Source organism: Cynocephalus volans, chromosome 12 (assembly GCF_027409185.1).
Source record: "Cynocephalus volans isolate mCynVol1 chromosome 12, mCynVol1.pri, whole genome shotgun sequence".
NCBI lineage: Eukaryota > Metazoa > Chordata > Mammalia > Dermoptera > Cynocephalidae > Cynocephalus > Cynocephalus volans.
This window is the reverse complement of record NC_084471.1, coordinates 17,042,347-17,068,725: the sequence shown is the minus strand read 5'-3', so window position 1 is coordinate 17,068,725 and position 26,379 is coordinate 17,042,347. Positions and strand designations below refer to the sequence as shown.

The 26,379-nt window shown below is 38.9% G+C and overlaps 1 protein-coding gene across 2 annotated transcripts; it reads left to right on the top strand.

The window, feature by feature from the left end:
* Nucleotides 1-141: 141 nt before the first annotated feature.
* Nucleotides 142-26,379, top strand: PWP1 (PWP1 homolog, endonuclein). 2 transcript variants are annotated; one of them, XM_063075099.1, is made up of 15 exons: nucleotides 142-325; nucleotides 2,554-2,612; nucleotides 2,742-2,869; nucleotides 6,499-6,584; nucleotides 6,680-6,776; nucleotides 13,858-13,968; nucleotides 14,941-15,071; nucleotides 15,752-15,813; nucleotides 17,912-18,008; nucleotides 18,985-19,046; nucleotides 20,248-20,359; nucleotides 22,227-22,317; nucleotides 22,417-22,538; nucleotides 23,883-23,988; nucleotides 24,949-26,379. In XM_063075099.1, exons 1-15 carry the CDS (start codon nucleotides 254-256, stop codon nucleotides 25,056-25,058), a joined length of 1,446 nt encoding a protein of 481 aa, XP_062931169.1. In that variant the 5' UTR covers nucleotides 142-253; the 3' UTR covers nucleotides 25,059-26,379. The 2 variants fall into 2 exon arrangements, with proteins under 2 accessions (XP_062931169.1, XP_062931168.1); XM_063075098.1 differs by having other exon boundaries at nucleotides 2,742-2,926.

Here is a 26,379-nt window from a genome sequence, read left to right as displayed (position 1 = left end):
GACGCCACACGGCCCACCCCGACAGGGGCACTCCAACCCTTCCCCTCCCCGCCCCTCGGCGCCTCCGCGTGACGTCATAAGCGGGCGCCGCCGCTGCAGCACCAACGGCTCGCGCCTGCGCTTTGCCCGGATAACCGCCCCGTGCGGATCCCCGAGCGTGCGGATCCCCGAGCTTGCGGGCGGCGGTGCGGCCGGCCGTGGTCCTGCAGCTGCGACCGAATCTCTGCCCTGAGACGTCCTTGAGCGGAGAAGCATGAATCGCAGCCGCCAAGTGACGTGCGTGGCCTGGGTCCGCTGCGGTGTGGCCAAAGAGACTCCAGACAAGGTGAGGCCTAGTCGCTTGGAGACGGGGGTAGCGGCCTATTTATGGCGTGCTGGGTCAGCCCTTCCTGGCCGAACCTGGACCCGGGACACGGGGCCTTGGCCAGGCTGGTGTGACTGGTCGCGACGAGGCCGGCTTTGGCCTGATTGTTGTGACTGGAGCTACGGCTCCAAGGGCCTGGGTCTCCTGGGCGTGGGGCAGCAGGGGCCGCACCTCGTCACCGCCCCTACCCCCAAGTCCAACCCCATCCCCCAATTCGCACGCACGTGCATCTCGCGGGCTGGAAGGGGGCGGGGTGCTGCTTTGGATGGGAAATACCCTAAAAGGCTTTTTGGCAACACCACAGCCCAGTCAGTGCATTTTCAGGCATAACTGGGAAGAGAGCACATATGTGAAAACTCTACTTTCCACTCTTGTGCTCCGTGTTAGGAAAAGTAAGGTGGAAAGCTGTGGTGTAGAAAGACTGGTGTGGAGACTTCGATGTCGTGAGGCAGGGAGTTGATGAGATGTTGGTAGTGGGGATGAGAGGTAAATGTAACATATTATGAAGGAAAAACCTACAGGAGTTGGAGACTGAGTCTGTAGTAGAGGTGAAGATTACTTAGGTGATTTATTCATCAGATACTAAGTCCTTTATGCAGGCCAAGCATCGTTCAGGGTCCTGGGATAGGCATTAACAAAACAAAAACTCTCTGCCATTATGGCTTTGACATGTGCATATATAGTATGTCAGTGGGAAGAAGTGTTATAAAAGAAGTGAGGGGTTTCAATGTAATTGGACCAGTAATGACAGAGATAAGGAAGGTGATAGGAATGTGAGTGGCTTGGATGTGGAGTCAACAAGAATGAGAGATTGAAGTAGTCCCAGATGGTGTAAATTCCACCAGGGCACATACTGTGTTTTATTCACCACTGTTTCTCCAACGTTTGGCTTACAATAGGCACTCAGTGAGTATTTATAGAATGGGGACAGAAAATTATCTTAAATTAAAAATTATTGAAGAAGGAAACAGTTGTTATTAAAAAGGAATATATAGCTTTAGAAATACTTAAAGACAGTGATTTCCAAATGAAGGGTCTATGCACTGAAAACACTTGGGGGAGCTTCAGAAAATACTGATGCCTGTACCCCGCTCCCAAGTACAGTATTGTGATTTAATTAGTCTGGAGTGTAGCCTGAAATTTTTAAAAGATCCCTCAGGTGATTCTAATGTGCACACAAGTTTGGGAGCCACTGTTTGAAGAGTTTATAAGAAGAGATTGAATTTATTCTATGAAATCCCAGAAAGGAGAACACCAACTAATAAGAGAAATTAGACAAATAAATATCCTTTAAATAAACTTAAGAAATAACCTTTGCTTTCTGCAGCTGTCCCACAATGGAATGTCATTCTCAAGAGGATTTCCATATTACTAGAGGCATTTTATTAGAAACTGGGTGATTGATTCATTCATTATCAATCATTAAGCCTCACTGCATTGGCCCAAGAACTGAATTGAGTGCTTAGGTATACAGTGACAAGTAAGTTTTAGTCTTCAAGGAGCTTACAGTTTAGTATTAATAGGGGTGTTTTAAAGGTACTGAAGTATCGATTAAGTGATGGAATGCCAGTCTTGAAGTAAAGAGAGCGACTTCAGTTTTGAACTTGAATATTGGGATAAAAGATGTCCAAGTGGGAAGTCTTATAGGCGCTTGGAAAACTAGAACTGGAGTATAAGATTAGAGAGGGGAATGTTGGAGCAATCAGTTCAGAGGTGGTGGTTTTAGTCTTGAGAATGAATGAGCTTTGCAAAGAGATGAACCCGATGAGTGAATACTTGGCAGTGACAATAGGGAAAAGAGCAGAGGACCTATGCAAAGGTGGTTTGTTAAGAAATGCCCATAGAGAAGAGAGGGAGAGGTGCTCTAGAAGGAGTCACAGATAGTTGGAAGAAAACCAAATGGGCTACAACAGAACCAGTTTTTAAAAATTAGTCTTTTTTAAAGACCAAGAGTTAGAGTAGAATGAGCATGATTTTTGAACATTTTCAAGTTGGATGGGATCTTAAATGTAAGGACCTGTAAAAACTCCCATTTACGTTAAATTTAGAGAGTCTGGATTAATGTTTTATTCTTATCTTGATAACATTTCTTGAAGTTATTTTACATTTGTTTGCAAACTTCTTTTTAATTCAAAGACTTCTAGTGATTTCCTTAAATATATTGTAATGAAATATTTGCTCTCTTATAGGTAGAGCTGAGTAAAGAAGAAGTAAAACGTCTCATTGCTGAAGCAAAAGAAAAATTACAGTAAGTTTAGGAATGTTGATATCTGTAGATGAAATGTATTATCTTAAATAATGATGACTAGGTAGTCTTGTTATTGGAAGGTGCCATTTGGGTGATTTCCTTTTTTCCTTTTTGTTTTCATTCTCATAGAGAGGATGGTGGCAGTGACGAAGAGGGGACAGGCAATCCTTCAGAAGATGGCATGCAGAGTGCACGCACACAGGCACGACCAAGGGAGCCCCTGGAGGATGGCGACCCAGAGGATGACAGGACACTAGGTGATGATGAGCTGGCCGAGTATGACTTAGATAAATATGATGAGGAGCGGGAGCCAGGTTAGAATTCATTTCACTTCTACTGGTTTGTAATCATGAGCTCAATGCATTTGATCATGCCTCTGCTGTTCCAAAGCTTTACTCTGAGATTTTGTTGTCTCTGACATCAGTCAAATAAGCTGTTTCAAGACTTGGACAGAGAGCATATCTCCTAAATTAGTTTATAAGATAAGTTCTAACCCACTAATCTAAGGTATAAATCTAATATCTAAAAAAAATAGTATTGTGTATTTTATTGCATGTGCAGGTGTTACACCTCTTTTCCCTGTGTAATGGATACGAAGAAAAGAGTTACACGAATATTCAAGCACTATATATGCATTGAGGCCCAGACGGACTGCACTTCAGTAATTTCTCCATTAGGAGGGGCAAAACTGAATGTGTCAGCCACCTCCAAAGTTAGCCTCTCCCTTTTATTGTAAAGACAAGGAAGTTTTACAAAATTCAGTTGATTTAACCATTACAAAAACACAAGGATATCAGCAGAATTATGGCTAACAAATGGAAAACTAGTAGCATCCTTGAAACAAGCAAAGTGACATTCCATAATGCAATTTGCAAAAGGTTAAGTTGATCTACCAACAAAAGCTTGTTCTTAGCAAATACTATGTTTTCCTGCAGCAGTTTCCTCAGTATTTTTACATAACAATTGGTAGGTTAACCTGCTCTCAAGGGCATCTGTCCTTGACAGCCACCAACAATTTTATATCCACAACAGAGACTTTAGCCTGGGGAAAGTTTCCTGTCTTTTGCAAGGTTAACATTTCTATAAATAATTCTAAAAAGTTAGGTTAAAACTGAAACTACAGGACTTTGGAAACTAGGCCCTGTGAAATACATTTGCTTTATAAATGTCAGTATACTCCATATACAGGCATACCTTGGAGATACTGCAGGATTGGTTACAGACCACTCCAATAAAGTGAGTCACACAAAGTTTTTGGTTTCCCAGTACATATAAAAGTTATGTTTATACTATACTGTAGTCTGTTAAATGTGCAATAGCATTGTGTCTAAAAAAACAGTGAACATACCTTAATTTAAAAATACCGTATTGGGCCGAGCCCGTGGCGCACTCGGTAGAGTGCTGCGCTGGGAGCGCAGCAACGCTCCCGCCGCGGGTTCGGATCCTATATAGGAATGACCGGTGCACTCACTGGCTGAGTGCCAGTCATGAAAAAAAAAAAAGAAAAGAAAGAAAATAAATAAATAAATAAATAAAATAAATAAAAATAAAAATAAAAATACCGTATTGCAAGGGCTGGCCGGTTTGCTCAGTTGGTTAGAGTATGGTGCTGATAACACCCAGGTCCAGGGTTCAATCCCTGTACCTGCCAACCACCAAAAAAAAAAAACCCCGTAAAACAAAAATACCATATTGCTAAAAAATGCTAATGATCATCTGAGCCCTCAACGAGTTTTAATCTTTGCTAGTGGAGGGTCTTGTCTTGATGTTGATGGCTACTGCCTGATCAGTGTGGTGGTTAGTGAAGGTTGGGATGGCTGTTACCTTATAAATAAGGTAACAGTGAAATTTGCCATATTGTTTCTTCTTTTCATGACAGATTTCTCTGTAGCATGCAATACTGTTTGATAGCATTTTACCCACATTAGAACTCATTTCAGAATTGGAGTTAATCCTCTCAAACCTTGCTGCTTCTTTATCAATTAAGTTTATGTAATATTCTAACTCCTTTGTTCTCATTTCAACAATGTTCACAGCATCTTCAGCAGGAATAGATTCCATGTCAAGAAACGACATTCTTTATTCATCTGTTAAAAACAACTCATCTGTTCAAGTTTTATCATGGGATTGCAGCAATTCACTTACATATTCAGGCTCCACTTCTAATTCTGGTTCTCCTGCTATTCCTACCACATCTGTACTTCCTCTGCTGAAGTCTTGAACTCCTTAAAGTCATCTGTGAGGGTTTGGAATCAGCTTCTTCCAAACTCGTGTTAGTGTAGATATTTTGGCCTCCTCCCTTGAATCATGTATGTTCTTAATTGCATCTAAATGGTGAATCCTTTTCAGAAGGTTTCCAATTTACATTGCCCAGATCCAACAGAAGAATCAGTATCTATGGTAGCTGTAGCATTACAAAATGTATTTCTTAAATAATAAGACTTGAAAATCAGTGTCTCCTTAATCCATGGATTGCAGAATGGAAGTTGTGTTAGCATGAAAACATTAATCTCTTTGTACCTGTCCTTCAGAGCTCATGGTGACCAGGTGTTGTCACTGAGCAATAATATTTTGAAAATAATCTTTCTTTTTGAACAGTAGGTCTCATAAGTGGGCTTAAAATATTCAGTCAACCATGCTGTGAACAGATGTGCTGTCATCAGCCTTTGTTGTTCCATTTACAGAGTAGAGTAGATTTAGCATAATTCTTAAGGGCCATAGGATTTTTCAAATGGTAAATGAGCATTGGGTTCAACATGAAGTCACCAGCTGCATTAGTTCCTAGCAAGAGAGCCAGCCTGTTCTTTGAAGTTTTGAAGTCAGGAATTGACTTTTCCTCTCGAGCTATGAAAATCCTAGATGGAATCTTCTAATAGAAGGTTTTGTCTACATTGAAAGTCCGTTGTTTAGTGTATCCACCTTCATCAATGATCTTAGCTAGATCTTAATAACTTGCTGCAGCTTCTACATTAACACTTGCTGCTTCCCCTTGCACTTTTTGTTATGGAGACAGCTTCTTTCCTTAAACCTCATGAACCAACCTCTGCTGGCTTCAGACTTTTCTTCTGCAGCTTCCTCACCTGTCAGCCTTCACAGAATTGAAGAGCATTAAGGCCTTGCTCTGGGTTAGGCTTTGTCTTAAGGGAATCTGATGACTGGTTTGATCTTCTATCCTGATCAGTAAAACTTTCTCCATATCAGTAATAAGGTTTTCTTTCTTATCATTCATGTGTTCACTGGATTAGCACATGTAATTTCCTTCAAAAACTTTTCCTTTGCATTCACAACTCGGCAAACTGTTGGGCGCAAGAGACCTAGCTTTTGGCTTATCTCGGCTTTCAACATGCCTTCCTCACTAAGCTTAATCATTTCTAGCTTTTGATTTAAAGTGAGAGACATGCAACTTTTTCTTCCACTTGAACACTACGAAGCCATTGTAGGGTTATTAATTAGCTTAATTTCAGTATTGTTGTGTCTCAGGGAATAGGGAGGTCCCAGGAGAGGGAGAGAGACTGGGGAACAGCCCATCAGAGGAGCAGTCAGAGCACATATAATATTTATTAAGTTTGTGGTTATAATATAGGTGTGGTTCATGGCACCCCAAAATAGTTACAATAGTAACATGAAAGATCACTGATAACAGATCACCATAACAGGTATAATAATAATGAAAAAGTCTGAAATATTGCAAGAATTATCAAAATGTGACACAGACAAGAAGAGAGCACATGCTGTTGGGAAAATGGTGACAATAGACTTGCTCAATGTAGGGTTTCCACAGATCTTCAATTTGTTGGAAATACAGTATCTGCAGAGCACAATTAAATGAAGCACAATAAAACAAGGTATGGTTGTACTCATTTCAGTTTATGAATTCTTATTGTAGGTGCTGAGACTGTTGGTGAATCTCTGTTGGGTCTTACAGTGTATGGGAGTAATGATCAAGATCCTTATGTTACTCTGAAAGATACGGTAAATATTTACATCACTTTTCTAATTATAGTCTTAAGTGTCTGGAAAGCCTTACTGGATATCAGCTTCTAGCCAATGACTTTCTCTGCACTTAGGAACAGTATGAACGTGATGATTTCTTGATTAAGCCCCGTGACAATCTCATTGTTTGTGGCCGAGCTGGAAAGGACCAGTGCAATTTAGAAGTGCATGGTAAGTGAAATAAATCCTTTACTAAAAGCTTTTTTAAGTGATATTAAAATAAAAACTGTAACAGTTACTGTTACGAATTTTTAGGTGCCATATCTTGCTGTACCTCATTTAAGCTGGTTACATAGTTAAATTCTACAGGCTATCAGTTTCCTAGCTGAGGTTTTGCAGGATCACAGTCTAATCATTTTGAACATGCATTCTCATCGTAGACTGATGGGGTAGAACATTACACGGAATCTGCTAATCCCAGGATATATCCCAGGAGCAGAGGTCTGAGGAATTACAAAAATCCTTAGTTTATTTTATCTTTTTTTTTTTTTTTTTTTAAAGATGACCGGTAAGGGGATCTTAACCCTTGACTTCAGGTTGTCAGCACCATGCTCACCCAATGACCTAACTGGCCATCCCCCATCATTTTTTTTTTTTTCTTAATAAAAAGCATATGGGAGGTGGATTCTGATTACTGGGCTTTATTTTATCAGTGTTTCACAGTATAATTTTTAAAAGATTTCTTAGTCATTGATTTTAACAATATTTTGCTTCTTAACATTATAACTGTGAATGTTAGCTAATTCTGTTAGTTGCTGTATTCCAAAAGGGTGTCTTTAAAAGCTTTGTTTACATTGTTAGTATTTATAAACATTCTTAAAATATTAATTTTTTTTTTTTGTATAATAATATTTATTTATTTATTTTTTCTTAATTTTATTCTATCCATATACAATGTGGTTGATTATTGTGGCCCATTACCGATACCTCCCTCCCTCCTTCCTTCCCCCCTCCCTCCCGACAATGTCCTTTCTGTTTGCTTGTCATATCAACTTCAAGGAATTGTAGTTGTTATGTCTTCTTCCCGCCCCGCCCTGGTGTGTGTGTGTGTGTTAATTAACTTCTTTATTTTTAGCTCCCACCAATAAGTGAGAACATGTGGTATTTCTCTTTCTGTGCCTGACTTGTTTCACTTAATGTAATTCTCTCAAGGTCCATCCATGTTGTTGCAAATGGCAATATTTCATTCGTTTTTATAGCTGAGTAGTATTCCATTGTGTAGATATACCACATTTTCCATATCCACTCATCCGATAATGGACATTTGGGCTGGTTCCAACTCTTGGCTATTGTAAAGAGTGCTGCGATGAACATTGGGGAACAGGTATACCTTCGACTTGATGATTTCCATTCCTCTGGGTATATTCCCAGCAGTGGGATAGCTGGGTCATATGGCAGATCTATCTGCAATTGTTTGAGGAACCTCCATACCATTTTCCATAGAGGCTGCACCATTTTGCAGTCCCACCAACAATGTATGAGAGTTCCTTTTTCTCCACAACCTCGCCAGCATTTATTGTTCAGAGTCTTTTGGATTTTAGCCATCCTAACTGGGGTGAGATGGTATCTCAGTGTAGTTTTGATTTGCATTTCCTGGATGCTGAGTGATGTTGAACATTTTTTCATATGTCTGTTGGCCATTTGTATATCTTCCATAGAGAAATGCCTACTTAGCTCTTTTGCCCATTTTTTAATTGGGTTGCTTGTTTTTTTCTTGTAAAGTTGTTTGAGTTCCTTGTATATTCTGGATATTAATCCTTTGTCAGATGTATATTTTGCAAATATTTTCTCCCACTCTGTTGGTTGTCTTTTAACTCTTTTAATTGTTTCTTTTGCTGTGCAGAAGCTCTTTAGTTTGATGTAATCCCATTTGTTTATTTTTCCTTTGGTTGCCCGTGCTTTTGGGGTTGTATTCATGAAGTCTGTGCCCAGTCCTATTTCCTGAAGTGTCTCTCCTATGTTTTCTTTAAGAAGTTTTATTGTTTCAGGGTGTGTATTTAATTCTTTAATCCATTTTAGAGTTGACTTTAGTGTATGGTGAAAGGTGTGGGTCTAGTTTCATTCCCCTGCATATTGATATCCAGTTCTCCCAGCACCATTTGCTAAAGAGGCAGTCTCTTCCCCAGTGTATAGGCTTGGTGCCTTTGTCAAAGATCAGATAGCTGTAGGTGTGTGGGTTGATTTCTGGATTCTCTATTCTATTCCATTGATCAGTGTGTCTGTTTTTATGCCAGTACCATACTGTTTTGGTTATTATAGCTTTGTAGTATAGCTTAAAGTCAGGTAGTGTTATGCCTCCTGCTTTATTTTTTTGGCTCAGCATTGCTTTGGCTATGCGTGGTCTTTTGTTATTCCATATAAATGTCTGGATAGTTCTTTCCATTTCTGAGAAAAATGTCATTGGAATTTTGATGGGGATTGCATTAAATTTGTATATCACTTTGGGTAGTATGGACATTTTCACTATGTTGATTCTTCCAATCCAAGAGCATGGGATATCTTTCCATCTTCTTGTATCCTCTCTGATTTCTCTCAGCAGTGGTTTGTAGTTCTCATTATAGAGATTTTTCACCTCCTTGGTTAACTCAATTCCTAAGTATTTTATTTTTTTGGTGGCTATTGTAAATGGGCAGGCTTTCTTGATTTCTCGTTCTGCATGTTCACTATTGGAGAAAAGAAATGCTACTGATTTTTGTGTGTTGATTTTGTATCCTGCTACTGTGCTGAAATCATTTATCAACTCCAAGAGTTTTTTTGTAGAGGCTTTAGGCTGTTCGATATATAGGATCATGTCATCTGCAAACAGGAACAGTTTGACTTCATCTTTTCCAATCTGGATGCCCTTTATTTCCTTCTCTTCTCCGATTGCCCTGGCTAGTAATTCCAACACTATGTTGACTGGGAGTGGTGAGAGTGGGCATCCTTGTCTAGTTCCTGTTCTTAAAGGAAAAGCTTTCAGCTTTTCCCCATTCAGGATGATATTGGCAGTGGGTTTGTCATATATTGCTTTAATTATGTTGAGATGCTTTCCGTCTATACCTAACTTATAGAGGGTCTTTGTCATGAATGAGTGCTGAATTTTATCAAATGCTTTTTCAACATCTATAGAGATGATCATATGGTCCTTGTGTTTGACTTTATTAATATGGTGTATCACATTTATTGATTTGCGTATGTTGAACCAACCTTGCATCCCTGGGATGAATCCCACTTGATCGTGGTGAATTATATTATGTATGTGTTGCTGTATTCTGTTTGCTAGTATTTTAGTGAGGATTTTTGCATCTATATTCATCACGGATATCATCCTGTAGTTTTCTTTTCTGGTTATATCTTTACCTGGTTTTGGCATCAGGATGATGTTTGCTTCATAGAAGGAGTTAGGGAGATTTGCGTCTGTTTCAATATTTTGGAATAGTTTCTAAAGAATTGGTGTCAATTCCTCTTTGGATGTTTGGTAAAATTCTGCTGTGAATCCATCTGGTCCTGGGCTTTTCTTTGTTGGGAGCTTTCTGATAACAGCTTCAACCTCCTTTAGTGTTATTGGTCTGTTCAGATTTTCTACGTCTTCATGGCTCAGTTTTGCGAGCTTGTGTGTGTCCAGAAATTTATCCATTTCCTCCTGATTTTCAAACTTGTTGGCGTATAGTTGTTTATAGTAGTCTCGAATGATTCCTTGTATTTCAGATGAATCAGTTGTAATATCGCCTTTTTCATTTCTAATTTTTGTTATTTAAGTCTTGTCTCTTCTTTTTTTTGTTAGCCATGCTAATGGTTTGTCAATTTTATTTATCTTTTCAAAAAACCAACTTTTTGATTCATTGATCTTTTGTATTGTTTTTTGGGTTTCAATTTCATTCAGTTCTGCTCTGATCTTAATGATTTCTTTCCGTCTGCTAACTTGAGGTTTGGATTCTTCTTGTTTTCCTAGTTCTTTAAGGTGAAGTGTTAGGTTGTTCACTTGCCATCTTTCCATTCTTCTGAGGTGAGCATTTAATGCAATAAATTTCCCCCTTAATACTGCTTCTGCAGTATCCCACAGGTTTTGGTATGATGTATCATTGTTTTCATTAGTTTCAATAAATTTTTTGATTTCCTGCTTGATTTCTTCTAGGACACATATGTCATTAAGCAGAATGCTGTTTAATTTCCATGTGTTTGTATAGTTTCCAGAATTTAGTTTGTTATTGACTTCTAGTTTTAATCCATTATGGTCTGAGAAAATACATGGGATAATTCCAATTTTTTTGAATTTATTGAGACTTGATTTGTGACCTAATATGTGATCTATCCTGTAGAATGATCCATGTGCTGATGAGAAGAATGAATATTCTGACAGTTGTTGGATGGAATGTTCTGTAGATATCTGCCAAGTCTAATTGGTCTAGAGTATTGTTTAGATCTTGTGTTTCTCTGCTGATTCTTTGCCTAGATGATCTGTCCAATATTGACAGTGGGGTGTTCAGGTCCCCTGCTATTATGGTATTAGTGTCTATTTCCTTTTTTAGGTCTAATAGCGTTTGTTTTATAAATCTGGCTGCTCCAACATTGGGTGCGTACATATTTATGATTGTTATGTCTTCTTGATGGATCAGTCCTTTTATCATTATGTAGTGTCCCTCATTGTCTCTTTTTATGGTTTTTAGTTTAAAGTCTACTTTGTCAGATATAAGAATAGCTACTCCAGCTCATTTTTCTTTTCTGTTTGCATGGTAAATCTTTTTCCATCCTTTCACTCTTAGTCAATGTGAGTGTTTTTGGGTGAGGTGGGTCTCTTGAAGGCAGCATATAGTTGGGTCCTCCTTTATAATCCAGTCAGCCAGTCTGTGTCTTTTGATTGGGGAATTTAAGCCTTTTACATTAAGAGTTGTTTTTGAGAAGTGTTGATTTATTCCTAGCATTTTATTGGTTGGTTGGTTGTCTTAGGTGTCTTTTGTTCCTTGCTTTCTGATTTACTGTTTGGTTTCTGTATTTGTTGGTTCCTTAGGTTGTAGATAGCCTTTTTGTTTGTTTGTTTTCTCTTCATGAATGACATTTTTATTATACTAGTGGGTTTAGATTTTTCTTGGGTTTTTATGGCACTGGTAGTTATTTTTCGGGAACCAAACCCAGTACTCCCTTGAGAATTTCTTGTAAGGGTGGTCGTGTGGTAGTGAACTCCTGCAGTTTTTGTTTGTCTGAGAAATATACTATTTGCCCTTCATTTCGGAAGGATAGCCTTGCAGGGTAGAGTATTCTTGGCTGACAATCTCTGTCTTTTAGTATTTTGAATATATCATCCCATTCCTTTCTGGCTTTTAGGGTTTGTGATGAAAAGTCTGATGTGAGCCTGATTGGGGCTCCCTTATAGGTGATTTGACGCTTCTCTCTTGCAGCTTTTAAGATTCTCTCTTTGTCTTTGAGTTTTGCCAATTTGACTATAACATGTCTTGGAGAAGACCTTTTTGGGTTGAATATGTTTGGAGATCGTTGAGCTTCCTGGATCTGAAGATCTGTGATTTTTCCTATACCTGGGAAGTTTTCTGCCACTATTTTTTGAATGTGTTTTCAATGCAATCTCCTTTTTCCTCCCCTTCTGGAATACCCATGACTCGGATATTTGAGCGCTTAAGGTTGTCTGATATCTCTCTCAGATTTTCTTCAATGCCTTTGATTCTTTTTTCTTTTTTTTCTTTCTTTTTGTCTGCTTGTGTTATTTCAAACAGCCCATCTTCAAGTTCAGAGGTTCTCTCTTCAATTTCCACAAGCCTGTTGGTTAAACTCTCCGTTGTGTTTTTTATTTCACTGAATAACTTCTTCAGTTCGGCAAGTTCTGCTACACTTTTTTTCAGGGCACTGATTTCCTTGTACATTTCCTCTTTCAGGTCCTGTATACTTTTCCTGGTTTCATCATGATGTCTAGCTGAGTTTTCTTGTATCTCATTCAGTTTCCTTAGAATTATCACTCGAAATTCCTTGTCAGTCATTTCAAGGGCTTCTTGTTCTATAGGATCTAGAGCTTGAGATGTATTATCTGTGGTGTACTTTCTTGATTTTTTGTATTTCTGGTATCTTTTCTTTGATGTTTATTCATTGTGGCAGGGGGTTTCACAGTCCACAGGTTTGACACTATTGACTAAGATGTTGCTGTGGTTGCCAGTTTGGTATGGCTACCTCAGTGACTCCCTGTTCCTTGTGCTCTGGCCCGGGCTGCTGGGATGCACCAAGGCACCACAGAGCGTGTGGTCTCTGCAGAGCTTCCCCTTCCCCTGCAGGATGTCTCTCTGCTCTGTGCGCAGTAGGCCAGTCTTGGGATGGAGCCGGGTGGCAGCGGTGAATGCCGGACGACTCCCCGCTCTCTGTGCACTGGGCTGGGCTGGGAATGAAGCCAGGTGGCGGCGGTGAAGCCTACCTATTGGATCAGGCAGTGGCGGCCTGCAGGGCGTGTGGTCTCTGCGGAGCTTCTGCCTCTTCCGCTGGACGTCTCCCTGTCTCGGCTGCCGGTTGATTCGCTTCTAGCTCCGGGGACAGCGGGTGGGGGCGGGGGGTCAGAAGCCGCGGTCACCGTTGCAGCCCGGGGTGACTCACTCCGGCTCAGGCCTCCATGTTTCCACGTCTGCAGCTGCGGCTGGGATGCAGGCCGTGGCGCACGCGCGGGTTGGGGGAAGATTCCCGGTTCTTGGCAGGGTAAAGACACCCTTTCGAAGCTGTTCCTTTGCACTGATTCTGCTACAGCTGCATCTGGCGTGGGCCTCAGGCTGCTTCTACTGGTGGCAGGAAAGCGGCAGGCAGCTCTCCTCTTCCGCCATCTTGACCTGGTTTGAAATATTAATTTAAAGAGTAATTTTTGACAAGCATTTAGATTTCTAAATATGAATTATTTCTCTTCAATGCTGTTTTTTGTTCTTTTTGACTTATAATCAGACCTTTAGAAGATAAAATTATAAGTACTGTTTGTGGACACTTTATGACTTTTTTCTAATGAGTGAACTAGATGGCAGGACCATTTCTCTAGTAAGCATGCAGATGGAATATCTGTCAGTACTCATGTTCCCCTCTGGGGCATGCCAGACAATGGGAATATATTAGACATTCAGAATTTTTGCCTAGTAGTAATGACTTTGGAATCTCCTTTTAATGTCGTCAAGTGCATTCACTGTAAACATTATGGTTCCCATTGGTTTAATAAGGAGAGTCTGTTATTTTGAGTGGGATGTTGTTACTGATGACTCTTATTCTAATGTAATAAAGTCTCCTTTTCCAATCTTTTCAGTTTATAATCAAGAAGAAGATTCTTTTTATGTACACCATGATATACTTTTGTCTGCATATCCTCTGAGTGTGGAATGGCTGAATTTTGATCCCAGCCCAGATGATTCTACTGGTAATTGGAAAATTTAAGATTACACAATGATTCCTAGTCTTGTGTGGTTTTTCCTAGCTATGTAAATTATGTATTCTGTATGAATATTTTCAGAATTGTTAGTATTTTATGAAGTTACTGGTATTTTATGAAGCGATAGTTATATAGTTCTTAATACACCATCACTTTATCATTTGGAGTCTGTGTATCTCCAGACTTTAGATAGGCTAAGGAGGTAGCTGCTCTGCTGTAGGCTGAAGGACAGGGCCTGGAAAGCCCTTTGGGCTGTAAAACTGTTAAGATCACATAAAAAAGCAGTATAAAATGGCATAACCTGTTTCAGAAAACATCAGAGGAAACTGAAATGAAGAGGCTTGTCACACATAATTAAATTGTCATGTTAGTCTTTTTAGCCACATCTTGCACAGTATTGGTTGCCCCTGTTTGTACTTTTCTTCTTTTTTTTTCTTTTTTTTTTGAGGCTGGCTGGTAAGGGGATCTGAACCCTTGACCTTGGTGTTACCATCACCATGCTCTAACCAAGTGAGCAAATGGCCAGCCCATTTGTACTTCTTAACAAAGATAAACACTGATAATAATGACAACTACATCTTGTTTGCAAAGCTTGTTCACACTCATGATCTGATCATTATCCTCACAACAGCCTGTGAAGGAGGGTGGGGGGCTACTCATTATATAAGTGAGGATACTGGGGCCAAGAGATTGAGCCTTTGTTACTCAAATTGTAGTCCAAAGACCCATAACACAGCAGTCATCACCTGAGGGCTGGTTAGAATGCAGGCTTGGGGCCCGCCCAAGGCCACCTGAAATACAGTCTGCATTTTAACAACGTTCAGATGATGCATATGCATATATAAGTTTGAGAAGCACTTCTCTCTGCCATTCCTCAGTTAATCTACAATGCAGTATATTTGGTGAGAGGTTATTTATGTATTTTCTTTTTAATCACATATGCATCGTTTCCTTCTGTAGGAAGTTATATTGCTGTGGGAAACATGACCCCCGTTATTGAAGTATGGGACCTTGATATAGTGGACTCTTTAGAGCCAATCTTCACACTTGGAAGTAAACTTTCAAAAAAGAAGAAAAAGAAAGGAAAGAAGGTAAGGAAATTAATAGATACTCAAACTCTAATGACAAATGGAAACAAGTTTACTGGTAGTAAATAAGGGGTGAGATAAGAACATGCACTTCTCCAATCAGATATTCTTGGTGGGACAGGACAGGTAGTTATGAAGTTGTCGTAATTTCTAGTTTTGAAAAAGCTGTCCAAGGGAAACTTATTTCTGATTGCATGAAACCTCCATTGGCATGTTATTCTTTCTCACATAAAGCAAATGACTGTCAGGTTCTGATCCTCCCCCATACGAGGATATAGTAGCTATTCATACTAATATGCTAGTTTTGAACTTTTAAAACATTTCTATTTAGCCTTTAGTGTGTTGAATTCTAAATATCTATGTATTAATTCCCGTAGCTTTTTAAACTGCTAGGTTTTTTGTTTATCATGGGTATCTAAAGGAGACAAAGTTTGGGGGCTGGCTGATTAGCTTACTTGGGAGAATATGGCACTGGTAACACCAAAGTCAAGGATTCGGATCCCCCATACTGGCCAGCCACTAAAAATTAAAAATCTAGAGTAGACAGTTTTTTTCCTTTAGTTCTTCAAGCAAGTCTGCATAGTGTCAAAACAATAATCTTAAGGTTTAAAGAATCTTGCATTAACATCAGTTTTATGATGGGAGATCTTTAATACAAAAAGTAATTAAAGCAATTATTACAGAGTTCCTCTGCAGAAGGGCATACCGATGCTGTCCTTGACCTCTCGTGGAATAAGTTAATCAGGTAAAAAGAAATAACATTTGGATGATTGTGAAAGACTGTAACAATTGTGATTTTACCTCCTGCCTACTCCATTCTCTATGCTTCGTGTGTTGAAGGCCTTCATGTTCATCTTATCTTCCTTTCCTGCAGTATATGCTGTGTGAAAGCAGGAGCTTTGCTGGCTGCATATTTGCACCCCCACACCACCTGCCAGCTTCTCACTGTAGGTGTACTGCAGTGCCAATGTTGTGGTGGCATTGTGTTTCTTCCCATAAGACATTTTTCGTACTTTATTTAGTTTTCACATCTCATCCACATACTCTTATTCTTTTTTCTTTCAATTATGGTAAAATATATATAACATAAAATTTACCACTTTAACTATTTTCAAGTATACATTCAGTGGCTTTCAGTACATTCACGTTGATGTGTAATCATCACTACCTTCCATCTCCAGAACTTTTTCATCTACTCAAACTAAAACTTCTGTTACCCTTTACAGAGGGTAAACCAACTCCCCATAGCCCCCTCCCCAGCAACCACCATTCCATTTTCTCTCCAGTTTGACTGTTCTGTACTTCATATGAGTGGAATCTACAGTATTTGTCTCTTTGTGACTGGCTTATTTCACTAAGCATGTTTTCAAGGTTTATCCATGGTGCAATATACGTCATAGTTTTCTTTCTTTTTAAGGCTGAATAATATTCCATTGTGTGTATGTACCACATTTTGTTTATCCATTGATCCATTGATTGACACTTGGGTTGCTTCCACCTTTTGGCTATTGTGAATAATGCTGCTGTGAACATGGGTGTACAAATATCTGTTCAGGTCCCTGCTTTCACTTCTTTTGGGTTATGTACCCAGAAGTGTTATTCCTGACTCTTTTGATAATTCTACATTTAATTTTTTGTGGAACCACCATACTGCTTTCCACATCGTCTGCAAAATTACATTCCCATGAGCAATGCACCCAACATTTCCAGTTTCTCCATATCCTCCCAACATTTGCTATTTTCTATATTTTTTTAATAGCCATCCTAATGGGTGTGAAATGGTATCTCATTGTGGCTTTGATTTACATTTCTTTTGATTAGTGATGTTGAGCATCTTTGTGCTTATTGGCCATTTGTGTGTCTTCTTTGGGAGAAATGTCTTCAAGTTGTTTGCCCAATTTTTAATTGTGTTTGATGTTGAGTATAGGAGTTCTATATTCTGGATATTAATCCATTATCAGATTCATGATTTGCAAATATTTTCTCCCATTCTGTGGGTTGTCTTCACTTTCTTCATAGTATCATTTGCAGGACAAGTTGTTCTTGTTGATGATGTATACTTTATTTCTTTTGTTGTTTTTGCTTTTGGTGTTGTATCTGTGAAACCACAGCTAACCCTAAGGTCATGAATATTTATACCTGTTTTATTCTGACAGTTTTATAGTATTAGCTCTTACATTTAAATCTTTGATCAATTTTGAGGTGGTTTTTTTTGTATATGGTATGAGATAGGGGTTCAACTTCATTCTTTTGCTTAAGGATATTTAGTTGTTCCTGAACCATTTGTTGAAATGACTATTCTTTCCCCCATTAAACAAGTGATTGTCTTGGCATCCTTGTCAAAAATCAATGACCATAAATATAAGGGTTTATTTCTGGACTCTTAATTCTCTTCCATTAATCTGTATGTCTGTCCTTATGCTATAACCACAATATCATGATTACTGTAGCTTCTCAGTAGTTTTGATATCAGGAAGTGTGAGCTTTCCAGTCTTGTTCTTCTTTTTTAAGATTATTTTGGCTATTCTGTGCCCCTTGCATTTTCATATGAATTTTAGAATCAGCTGGTCAGTTTCTGCCAAAACTAAGTCAGCTGGGATTTTGAAAGCAATTGGTTGAACATGTAAATCATTTTGTAGTTCAGTTTGTAGATGCAGTGTTTTCATCTGAACAATATTGTCTTCCAATACACGAATATGAGGTGTCTTTCCACTTATTTAGATACTCTTTAATTTCTAAGTATTTTGTTCTTTTTGATGTTACTGTAAATAGAATCCTTTTTTTATATTTAATGCTCTTGACTTTTAATAAAAGATTACCTGACAGTTTCTTTCATTTCTCAGAAATGTGCTGGCAAGTGCATCAGCTGACCACAGTGTGGTTCTGTGGGACATGTGCTTAGGGAAACCAGCAGTTAGCTTTGCTGTACACACAGACAAGGTATGGTGATTTGGTGAATAAAAGGGATTCTAAAAAATCTGGGAAGATATTGGCTAAAGATAATCCCAAACATTTACATATGGTTTTTTTGTGTTTTACAAAGTACTTTCACATGTTATCTCATTGGATTTTCACAAAGCTCTGTGTGATAGGCACAGCACCCATCTTAGAGATCCAGAAATGGGTGCATAAAGGTGTACAGATGGTCCTCGACTCACCCCAGGGTAGTCCTGATAAACCCATCATAAGTTGAAAGTATCCTAAGTGGAAGTGCATTTAATACACCTCACCTACCGAACACCACAGCTTAGCCTAGCCTACCTTAAATGTGCTCAGAGCACTTAACATTAGCCACCAGTTGGGCAAAATCATCTAACACAAAGCCTCCTTCAAAGTGTTGAATGTCTCATGTAATTTATTGAATATATTGTACATTATGTCAAAATTGCGATGGTTTTGCACTATCATAAATTCGGAAAATCGTAAATCAAACCATCATAAGTCGGGGACCACCTTTAGTCACTAGGAACGTTGGTGCCATATTTACAGAGGCTGCTAAAAGGGATGGGAGGTGTCAGTCACAATAATGTTAAAGAATTTGACAGAGCCATTACTGCAGAACTCCTCAGGGATCTAATGTGCTAATGCACATTGTGGGACTTCTGGAGCATGTGGAGTTGCCCAGGTATGTTTGAACACTCCCCTATTTTCTGAATATCTTTTGACATTTGAGGAACATAAGTATTCTGCTGAACACAGTTGGAGGAGTGCTGCATTATGTCTTTAAGTGCCAGTCTTTATTTGGGAATATGGTTTGCCATTCTGATTATGTGATACATTTGTGATTCTTTAAATAATACTGAATTTCAAAGGGAAGAATTTATAGAACACTGCCAAATCGGTTCTTGCCACATACTAAAAATTTTACCAAAAGCAAACAAACATAGGTCTTTTCATTTATGTTTCCTTTCTTTAGGTCCAGACTCTGCAGTTTCATCCATTTGAATCACAGACTCTGGTTTCTGGATCATATGATAAGTAAGAAAACACTTTTAAGAATTATTGCTGCTCTGTTTTTATCCTCTTAAACTAATTCAGAAAGTATCACTTGATGCCCAGACAGAATGTATTACTGAGAATATATCACCTACATTTTTAAATTGTTAACATTATTTTTTCTTTTCAACTCTGGTTCATTCAGTCTGCAAGGAAATGTGGTTCTATCATAATAATGTAACTATAGGAAGTAGCAGCTTCTTGGATTTATAGAGTGTTTGTGAGTTAGCTGTTGCTGTGAAACAAACCATCCCAAAATACCAGTGGCTTGAAACAAAAAGCATTTATTTCTTACACCTCTGTGAGGTTGGGCTAACATTGGCTGGATTCATCTGGCAGCTGTGCTCATACTGGCTTATTTCAGCTGTGCCAGGGAGGTTTGGCTAACCTCCTTCTGTTTCACATCCCCCTGAGACCAGCAGGCGTGGTCAGAAGCCCAAGCAGAGATACTGTGGCCTCTTGAATGTAGGCTCAGAACTAGTACACTTGGCCTTGTTCTCTTGGCCAAGACAGGTCACATGGAGTGGGGAGATATACTCTGTCTTCATGGGAGGAATTCGCATGTCACATGACAGAGGGCATAGATATAGGAGAGGTGAAGAACTGAGGCCACTACAGTCAACTGGAGGTTTCTAGTCATAACTGGGTTCCCTTTTTACAGATTGGGTCTGTAGGTGGGAGAGACAGCTAGTAGAAGCAGAAACGAACCTGCAGTCCTTACTTTGGGTCCTAATCCTTTCAAAGAGTAATATGTTTACGTTTTTTAGTTGTGATTCATGCAGATGAAGTGTAGCCCTTGATTCTCCCACACAGTAACCTGCCTGTGGAGAGCAAGTATGGCTAAGCCGTGAGTTATTTGGCTCTGAACTCTACCAGGAAAGGGGAAATTAGAAATTGTCCCGGACTTCAGAAATAGAGAGGATTTGTCTTGTAAATGGAGGAGTTGACCTGGAGAAAGTCAAGGCCACTATGACATCAAGCCACCAGTGACTTCAAGTGACAGGACCAGAATCCACCAATTAGTGAAACTCAACTCATTTTTTTATGTTGTTTTAGAAACTTAAAATAGGTTTTCAATAATTGAATCTTGACTGCATAAAACTGTTTTATTACCATTTCATTATAAATAAATATAGAGGAGAATTGAACTCTTAAAACCCTAACTTTGCCTGAATGTTTCCAGGTCAGTGACTTTGTATGACTGCCGAAATCCAGATGAAAGCCATCGAATGTGGCGGTTCAGTGGGCAGATTGAGAGAGTGACTTGGAATCACTTTTCACCTTATCATTTTTTGGTAAGAGTATACATGTTACTGTTTTGCTTTTCCAGTTTACTAATAACTTATTTTTTTAAACTCCATTCTAGAAAGAATTTTGGGAAAGCTTTTCCTATATTAACAGTGTGAAGTATTTGGACTTTAGGGTTGAAAAATAAGGGGTTTTTATTTGTTTGTTTTTAACAAGCAAATGGCTCAGCCACCAAAAATTAGTGAACATTTAAACGATTTTAATTGCCAACCATTCCAAAGTGTGCCACATTTTCTTTCACTTACTGATTTTGATCATTTTATTATAGTGTGTTTTTGAAATATTAAGCATAGTTAAGATTCTTTTTAATGTTTTTTAATGGCTAAATCAGTCCAAGAAGAAATTCTTTATTTAAATCCTCTTTATTGAATGGAGCTCTAGTGACGAGAATCCTAGCCTATTTAATTAATAGCACTGTATTCCAAGTAGGGAAAAAGTAAATACTCTTATTGTCTGTAGGATGACAATTTTCCACATAGCAACAAAGATTCCACCGACATTTTAATACATAGAGAAATAAAGTCTTAGCTTTCATCCAGAAGGATTAATTAAAGAAATTATGATATGTCCATGTATTTCCCAGTTTTCCTAAAGTAAATATGTAGTGCTTTGCAAAGGAGAAAGTTTCTTAAAAACAGCTCTCTTAAAAGATGTAGACGGGCCGAGCCCATGGCGCACTTGGTAGAGTGCTGCGCTGGGAGCGCGGCGACGCTCCCGCCGCGGGTTCGGATCCTATATAGGACTGACCGGTGTACTCACTGGCTGAGTGCCGGTCACGAAAAAACGACAAAAAAAAAAAAAAAAAAAAAAGATGTAGACAATTTTAATAAGGTTCCTGAGGGAATGGTTCTGAAACACCTAATCTCAACTCTCTGCGCCCTTGGTAGTTCCACATGCTATTCCCGGCCAAGCCGCTGAAAGCCAGATTCCATTTTACAGTTATGAGGAGTGAAGTCCCAGTTGCATTTGAATGTTGTATTGTACTTGGGCTCTCAATAGTCAGGCACATATATTTCCTGAGGTTATTTACTAACAAATATGTGGCATGGATATAAAAATCACAAATATTTAGGGAAGGTGGGAGGTGATAAAAGGGCTCCCCTCCTTCCCTCCCTCCTCTTCTGTTCTGGCCCCATGCCAGCTTTCCACACTGCCTCAATTGTCCTTTCTTTCTCCTGTTTTCCTGTGCTAGCTCTTCCCCTCCACCCGTATACAGGCTTAGGTCTCTCTCTCCCATCCTTGACATGTCTGTCTCTTAATTCCTTCATTTCCTCTCCCTTTCTTGTTTTTTTGTTTTGTTTTTTTGCTGCACCTTGGTGTTATCAGCACCACACTCTAACCAACTGAGCTAACTGGGCAGCCCCTCTTCTCCCTTTCTTGAAAGTTTAACAACACACTGTTGTCTGGCTTTCCATCTGTATCTGATTGAATTTCTCCGCCTTTCTCCAGAAGCTGTTCCCTTGGCTTCCCTGACATTCTTCCTTATGTCCTCCTCCTTCCGTGACTCTGTCCTCTGTAGGGGGCCCCTCCTCACCTGTACCTGTGCCCCCCAGGCCTCTGCTCTCGTGGATGTAACTACCACCTCTGTGCTTCTCATCTGTAACTCCTTTCATACCACTCACCACCACTTCATTCTCATGTCCAACTGCCTAGTGGACCTGTCAACAGAATTAGTCTGTGTGAGTGCAAACTCAGCCCATACAAAAATAAATTCTTTATGTCCATGATAATTTTTAATAAGCTCTGGAGGTAAGTCAGATAATATAGATATTTTTACTATGATTTATACTATTTACTCATTGCTAAATTTTATTGTCATGTAGTGTGATCTTTCCCATCTTTTACTCTTTCCAGGCCAGTACAGATGACGGCTTTGTATATAATTTGGATGCACGTTCAGATAAGCCAATTTTTACACTTAATGCACACAATGATGAAATCTCTGGTGAGCAAGAATAATGTTTCTTTCATTTCTATAAATTTATGATGAAGAAAACCTATATCTCAAAGTGAGAGTCTTTGAACTAATCTTATCTTCCTTTAGGTCTTGATCTAAGCACTCAAATCAAGGGCTGCCTTGTGACCGCTTCAGCAGACAAATATGTGAAGATCTGGGACATATTAGGAAATAGGCCAAGTTTAGTTCATTCTAGGGACATGAAGATGGTAAGAATGTCCATGAATGTCTTTGTTTTCCTTTATTCTGTTTCTTTTTTTTTTTTTTAAAGATGACCGGTAAGGGGATCTTTTTTTTTTTTTTTTTTTTTTTTTGTCATTTTATCGTGACCGGCACTCAGCCAGTGAGCGCACTGGTCATTCCTATATAGGATCCGAACCCGCGGCGGGAGCATCGCCGCGCTCCCAGCGCAGCACTCTACCAAGTGCGCCACGGGCTCGGCCCTCGGTAAGGGGATCTTAACCCTTGACTTGGTGTTGTCAGCACCACGCTCACCCAGTGAGCTAACCGGCCGTCCTTATATGGGATCCGAACCCGTGGCCCTGGTGTCATCAGCACGACACTCTCCCAAGTGAGCCATGGGCCGGCCCACTGTTTATTCTGTTTCTGACTTTTATTGCTTGTCTTTCTTTTGGAATCATTGCATTAAAAAATACAGATGCGTTGGGGGAGTTAATTTTGAGCTTATTCAAATTTGGTGGGAGTTTTATAACTTAGGACAATTTGGGAGGAATTCAGTGACTACCTGGTTCCTTTTCCAACTCACAGGGTTGACAGTTGCTTGGTAAGACCAAGAAGATGAGGAGAGGGTTTTCTAGGACACAAGTGAAGTGGCCACATTTTTTTACCCTAAAACCAGGACCACTCCCAAGAAATCTTAAACCTTAGGGCACTGTAGCTTTGGAGGTCAGTTTATCTATCACTACCTCTTTGCATAACTATTTCTGACTACACTGAAATTGATTACTGTATAGTAGCAAAAAATTTAGAAATAACTGGAATTCATTCTGCAAATATTTTTGAGCACCTACTGTATGCCAGGGACTGAGTTATAGTAGAACACCACACAGCTGTTCAAAATTGTGTGTGTGTATTTACTTTTGGAAAGGCAGGTTACAGAAGCAGTTTTTCTGGTACTATCCCATGCTTATGTTTAAACGCATAATTGCTTAAATGCTTATATTTAAATCCAGTGGATTATATTCCAAAACATGAACATTAGTTATCTCACCGAGAGAATTTTATATTTTTTCTTGTTCATATTTTCTATAATGCATATGTATTATCTAGTAACAAAAATGTAAAAAAAAAAACATTAAAAGCTTAAAAATAACAGTGACCTCTGGTATCATTGTTTAAAAAGAGAGCCTAAGTTTCTGGGGATACACAGCAGATTAGATTTATTAGGAAACCTCTAGAAGACAGAATGATAATGAAGGTGAGAGACCCAAGTGGTCAGAAACCATAGGTTCTTAGAGACAAGAGTAGAGATCCAGACAATAGGGCTCTGTGGAAAGATCAAAATCACTGACTTTCTGTTCTTTTCTCCCCAGGGAGTTCTCTTCTGTTCTGCATGTTGCCCTGATTTGCCATTTATTTATGCCTTTGGAGGTCAGAAGGAAGGGCTTCGGGTCTGGGATATAAGCAAAGTCTCTTCAGGTAAGCATCTTTAGCTTCCTGCTCTTTGTGAATGAGTTCTGTAAGGACTAACAGAATATGTGACTTGAATACATTAGGTAGAGATAGCAAAGATACAGTAGTCTGTGTAGCAGATAAACAGAATCAAATGTAATTTGGAAACGTTCATGTTCACTAGTAAGTTTGTCTTCACACTTTAAGTGATTTAAATGATTCACACATCATTTTAAAAATATCTTAAGATTGAAAAATCTTCTGGGAAACCTGAAGTAAATGTAGCATGGCCTGAAAGTACAACCGTCCCCTTCTCAGTTACCAGTGTGAATATATCTGCCCATTTCTCATCCAATTTCTACAAAATCCAGCTTTGGGATCCTGCCTGCTTATTTATTACTTTGAAGTAGTCTGATGTGTCCTGTAAACAGACATAATATGAGGGTACTTCAAAAAGTTCATGGAAAGATTTATATTATCTTTCCATTCTGTTTATCCAAGAACTTTTTCAAGAACCTTCATATATCCCCACTATATGATTCCTGAATCCTTCCTCCCATGCAGAGGAAGGATCCTGAGATTCTGAGATTTCTCTTTGGGTGAGTGAGAGAGAGAGAGAGAGAGAGAGAGAGAGAGAGAGAGAGAGAGAGAGAGAGAAAATAGGAAACAATCAGAAGTAGAATAAGAGAAGGATAGAGTCACTGTTCTAAGTAATGGGACATCTGTCATCAAGGTGGATTAGATAAATACAGGACAAGACGAAGAAAGTTAAAAAAAAAAATGGACCATTTTAAAAATGATTCACTTCATTCAGAGCACTAACTTGGACTTCTGAGTTGGTACTTTCCCATTTACAAAACTGTTACATATTTTCATAAAATTTCCACCCTAGAGAACTTCACTGCTCATTTCTACATTTTAGTCTCCTTTTATGTTATAGACTCTTAATTTCCTAATCTGATAGTTTCTTAACTATTTGTGTTTTAGTAAATGAAGCATTTGGAAGACGAGAGAGGCTTGTTCTCGGCAATACAAGAAATTCATCTATCAGTGGCCCTTTTGGGATCAGGAGCTGCGACACACCAATGGAATCTTAATGAAGATTATATAATTTCCTGTTTTGTTTACCTTAACTCAGAGTTTTTAAAGCTAGACTAAAAATGTTCCATGTGTAGCCATGCAGAGTGATGGAAACAAAATCCATTTCCTGCTGCTTGACATTCCTTTCTGTAACTGTGGCTGCAACACAAACAGAGCCAGTCTTTGTGATTCCATTTCAAATGGACGTTGTGTAGGGCTCTTGTTGCATTTCTTTAAAAGGATTATAAAAAAGTTTTTTAAAGGTAAATTCCTTAAATATGCCATCTGCCACAGGTAATCTAGGTTTGTCAAATAGGTGGTAATTTATAGAATTTTATGTTGCCTTTCTTTTTTTGGTGGCTGGCTGGTATGGGGATCTGAACCCTTAGACCTTGGTATTATACTACTGCTCTCTGACTGAGCTAACCAGCCAGCCCTAATTTGTAGAATTGTAAAAGGGGTAAATTCCATAAGCTTAAGAGATAGGTAAACCTAGGCCTGGAAAAGTTGTAACTTGGCTCTGATTGCACAGGAGGACACAAAAAAGAGGCAGGTGTCCCAGAGACTCCACTTTCCTGACTGTTCTCAAATTAATGCTCATGATTTAGAAGTGTTCTCAATGCCACTCTTACAGTTTGGTAAGTAAATTAAAAGTGACATGTCTTGTTTTCCTAGCATGATATTCAGTGTTATAAAAGAAGAGGCAGACTGTTAGTTCATTCATTCTCAAACTCTGAGAGCCTGTTCTATGCCTAGTGCTGTACAAGGTATGGGGAGGTTCAGATCCCATATGGGGATGGCCGGTGCGCTCACTGGCTGAGCATGGTGCCGAGGGTTGTGATCCCCTTACCGATCAAAAAAAAAAAAAAAAAAAAGAATTGAGGGCCCTAAATAAAATTAAATAAAATAAAAATTAGTTTGGTTTATGACACCCAACCCTAATAGAGTGGAGGAGCTATCAGTTCATGAACTATTATTTCTTTTGTAATTCATGAATGTGACTTCAATCATTTTGGTGTTAATATTGCAGAATGTCATTGGTGTAGCAATCTGGGTTCACCAAAGCCCCTCTCTCTAGAAAGGACAGTAGATTGAAGGATGGAGTAACTATTGTTTCTTTGTTTTATTTGGCTTTTAGATATCAAAACAAGCCCCAGGTCACTAAAAATTAATGACAGCTAGAGGAAGACTTCTCATAGTTTTAAACTCAATAGTTAATTTTCTCTCTAATTTGATGTCTTCTCCTTTAAAGAATAGCTCTAACAAAATGCATTCTTCTTGGACTTTGAATTCTGAGGAAAAGACTGTTATGTGTAAAAAGTAAAGAATTTCACTGTT

Coding starts and splice junctions, on each gene's coding strand:
- PWP1 (XM_063075098.1), top strand. CDS start 254: ATGAATCGCAGCCGCCAAGTGACGTGCGTGGCCTGGGTCCGCTGCGGT. Junction 326..2,553: donor CCAAAGAGACTCCAGACAAG/GTGAGGCCTAGT, acceptor GCTCTCTTATAG/GTAGAGCTGAGTAAAGAAGA. Junction 23,989..24,948: donor TATAAGCAAAGTCTCTTCAG/GTAAGCATCTTT, acceptor TTTGTGTTTTAG/TAAATGAAGCATTTGGAAGA.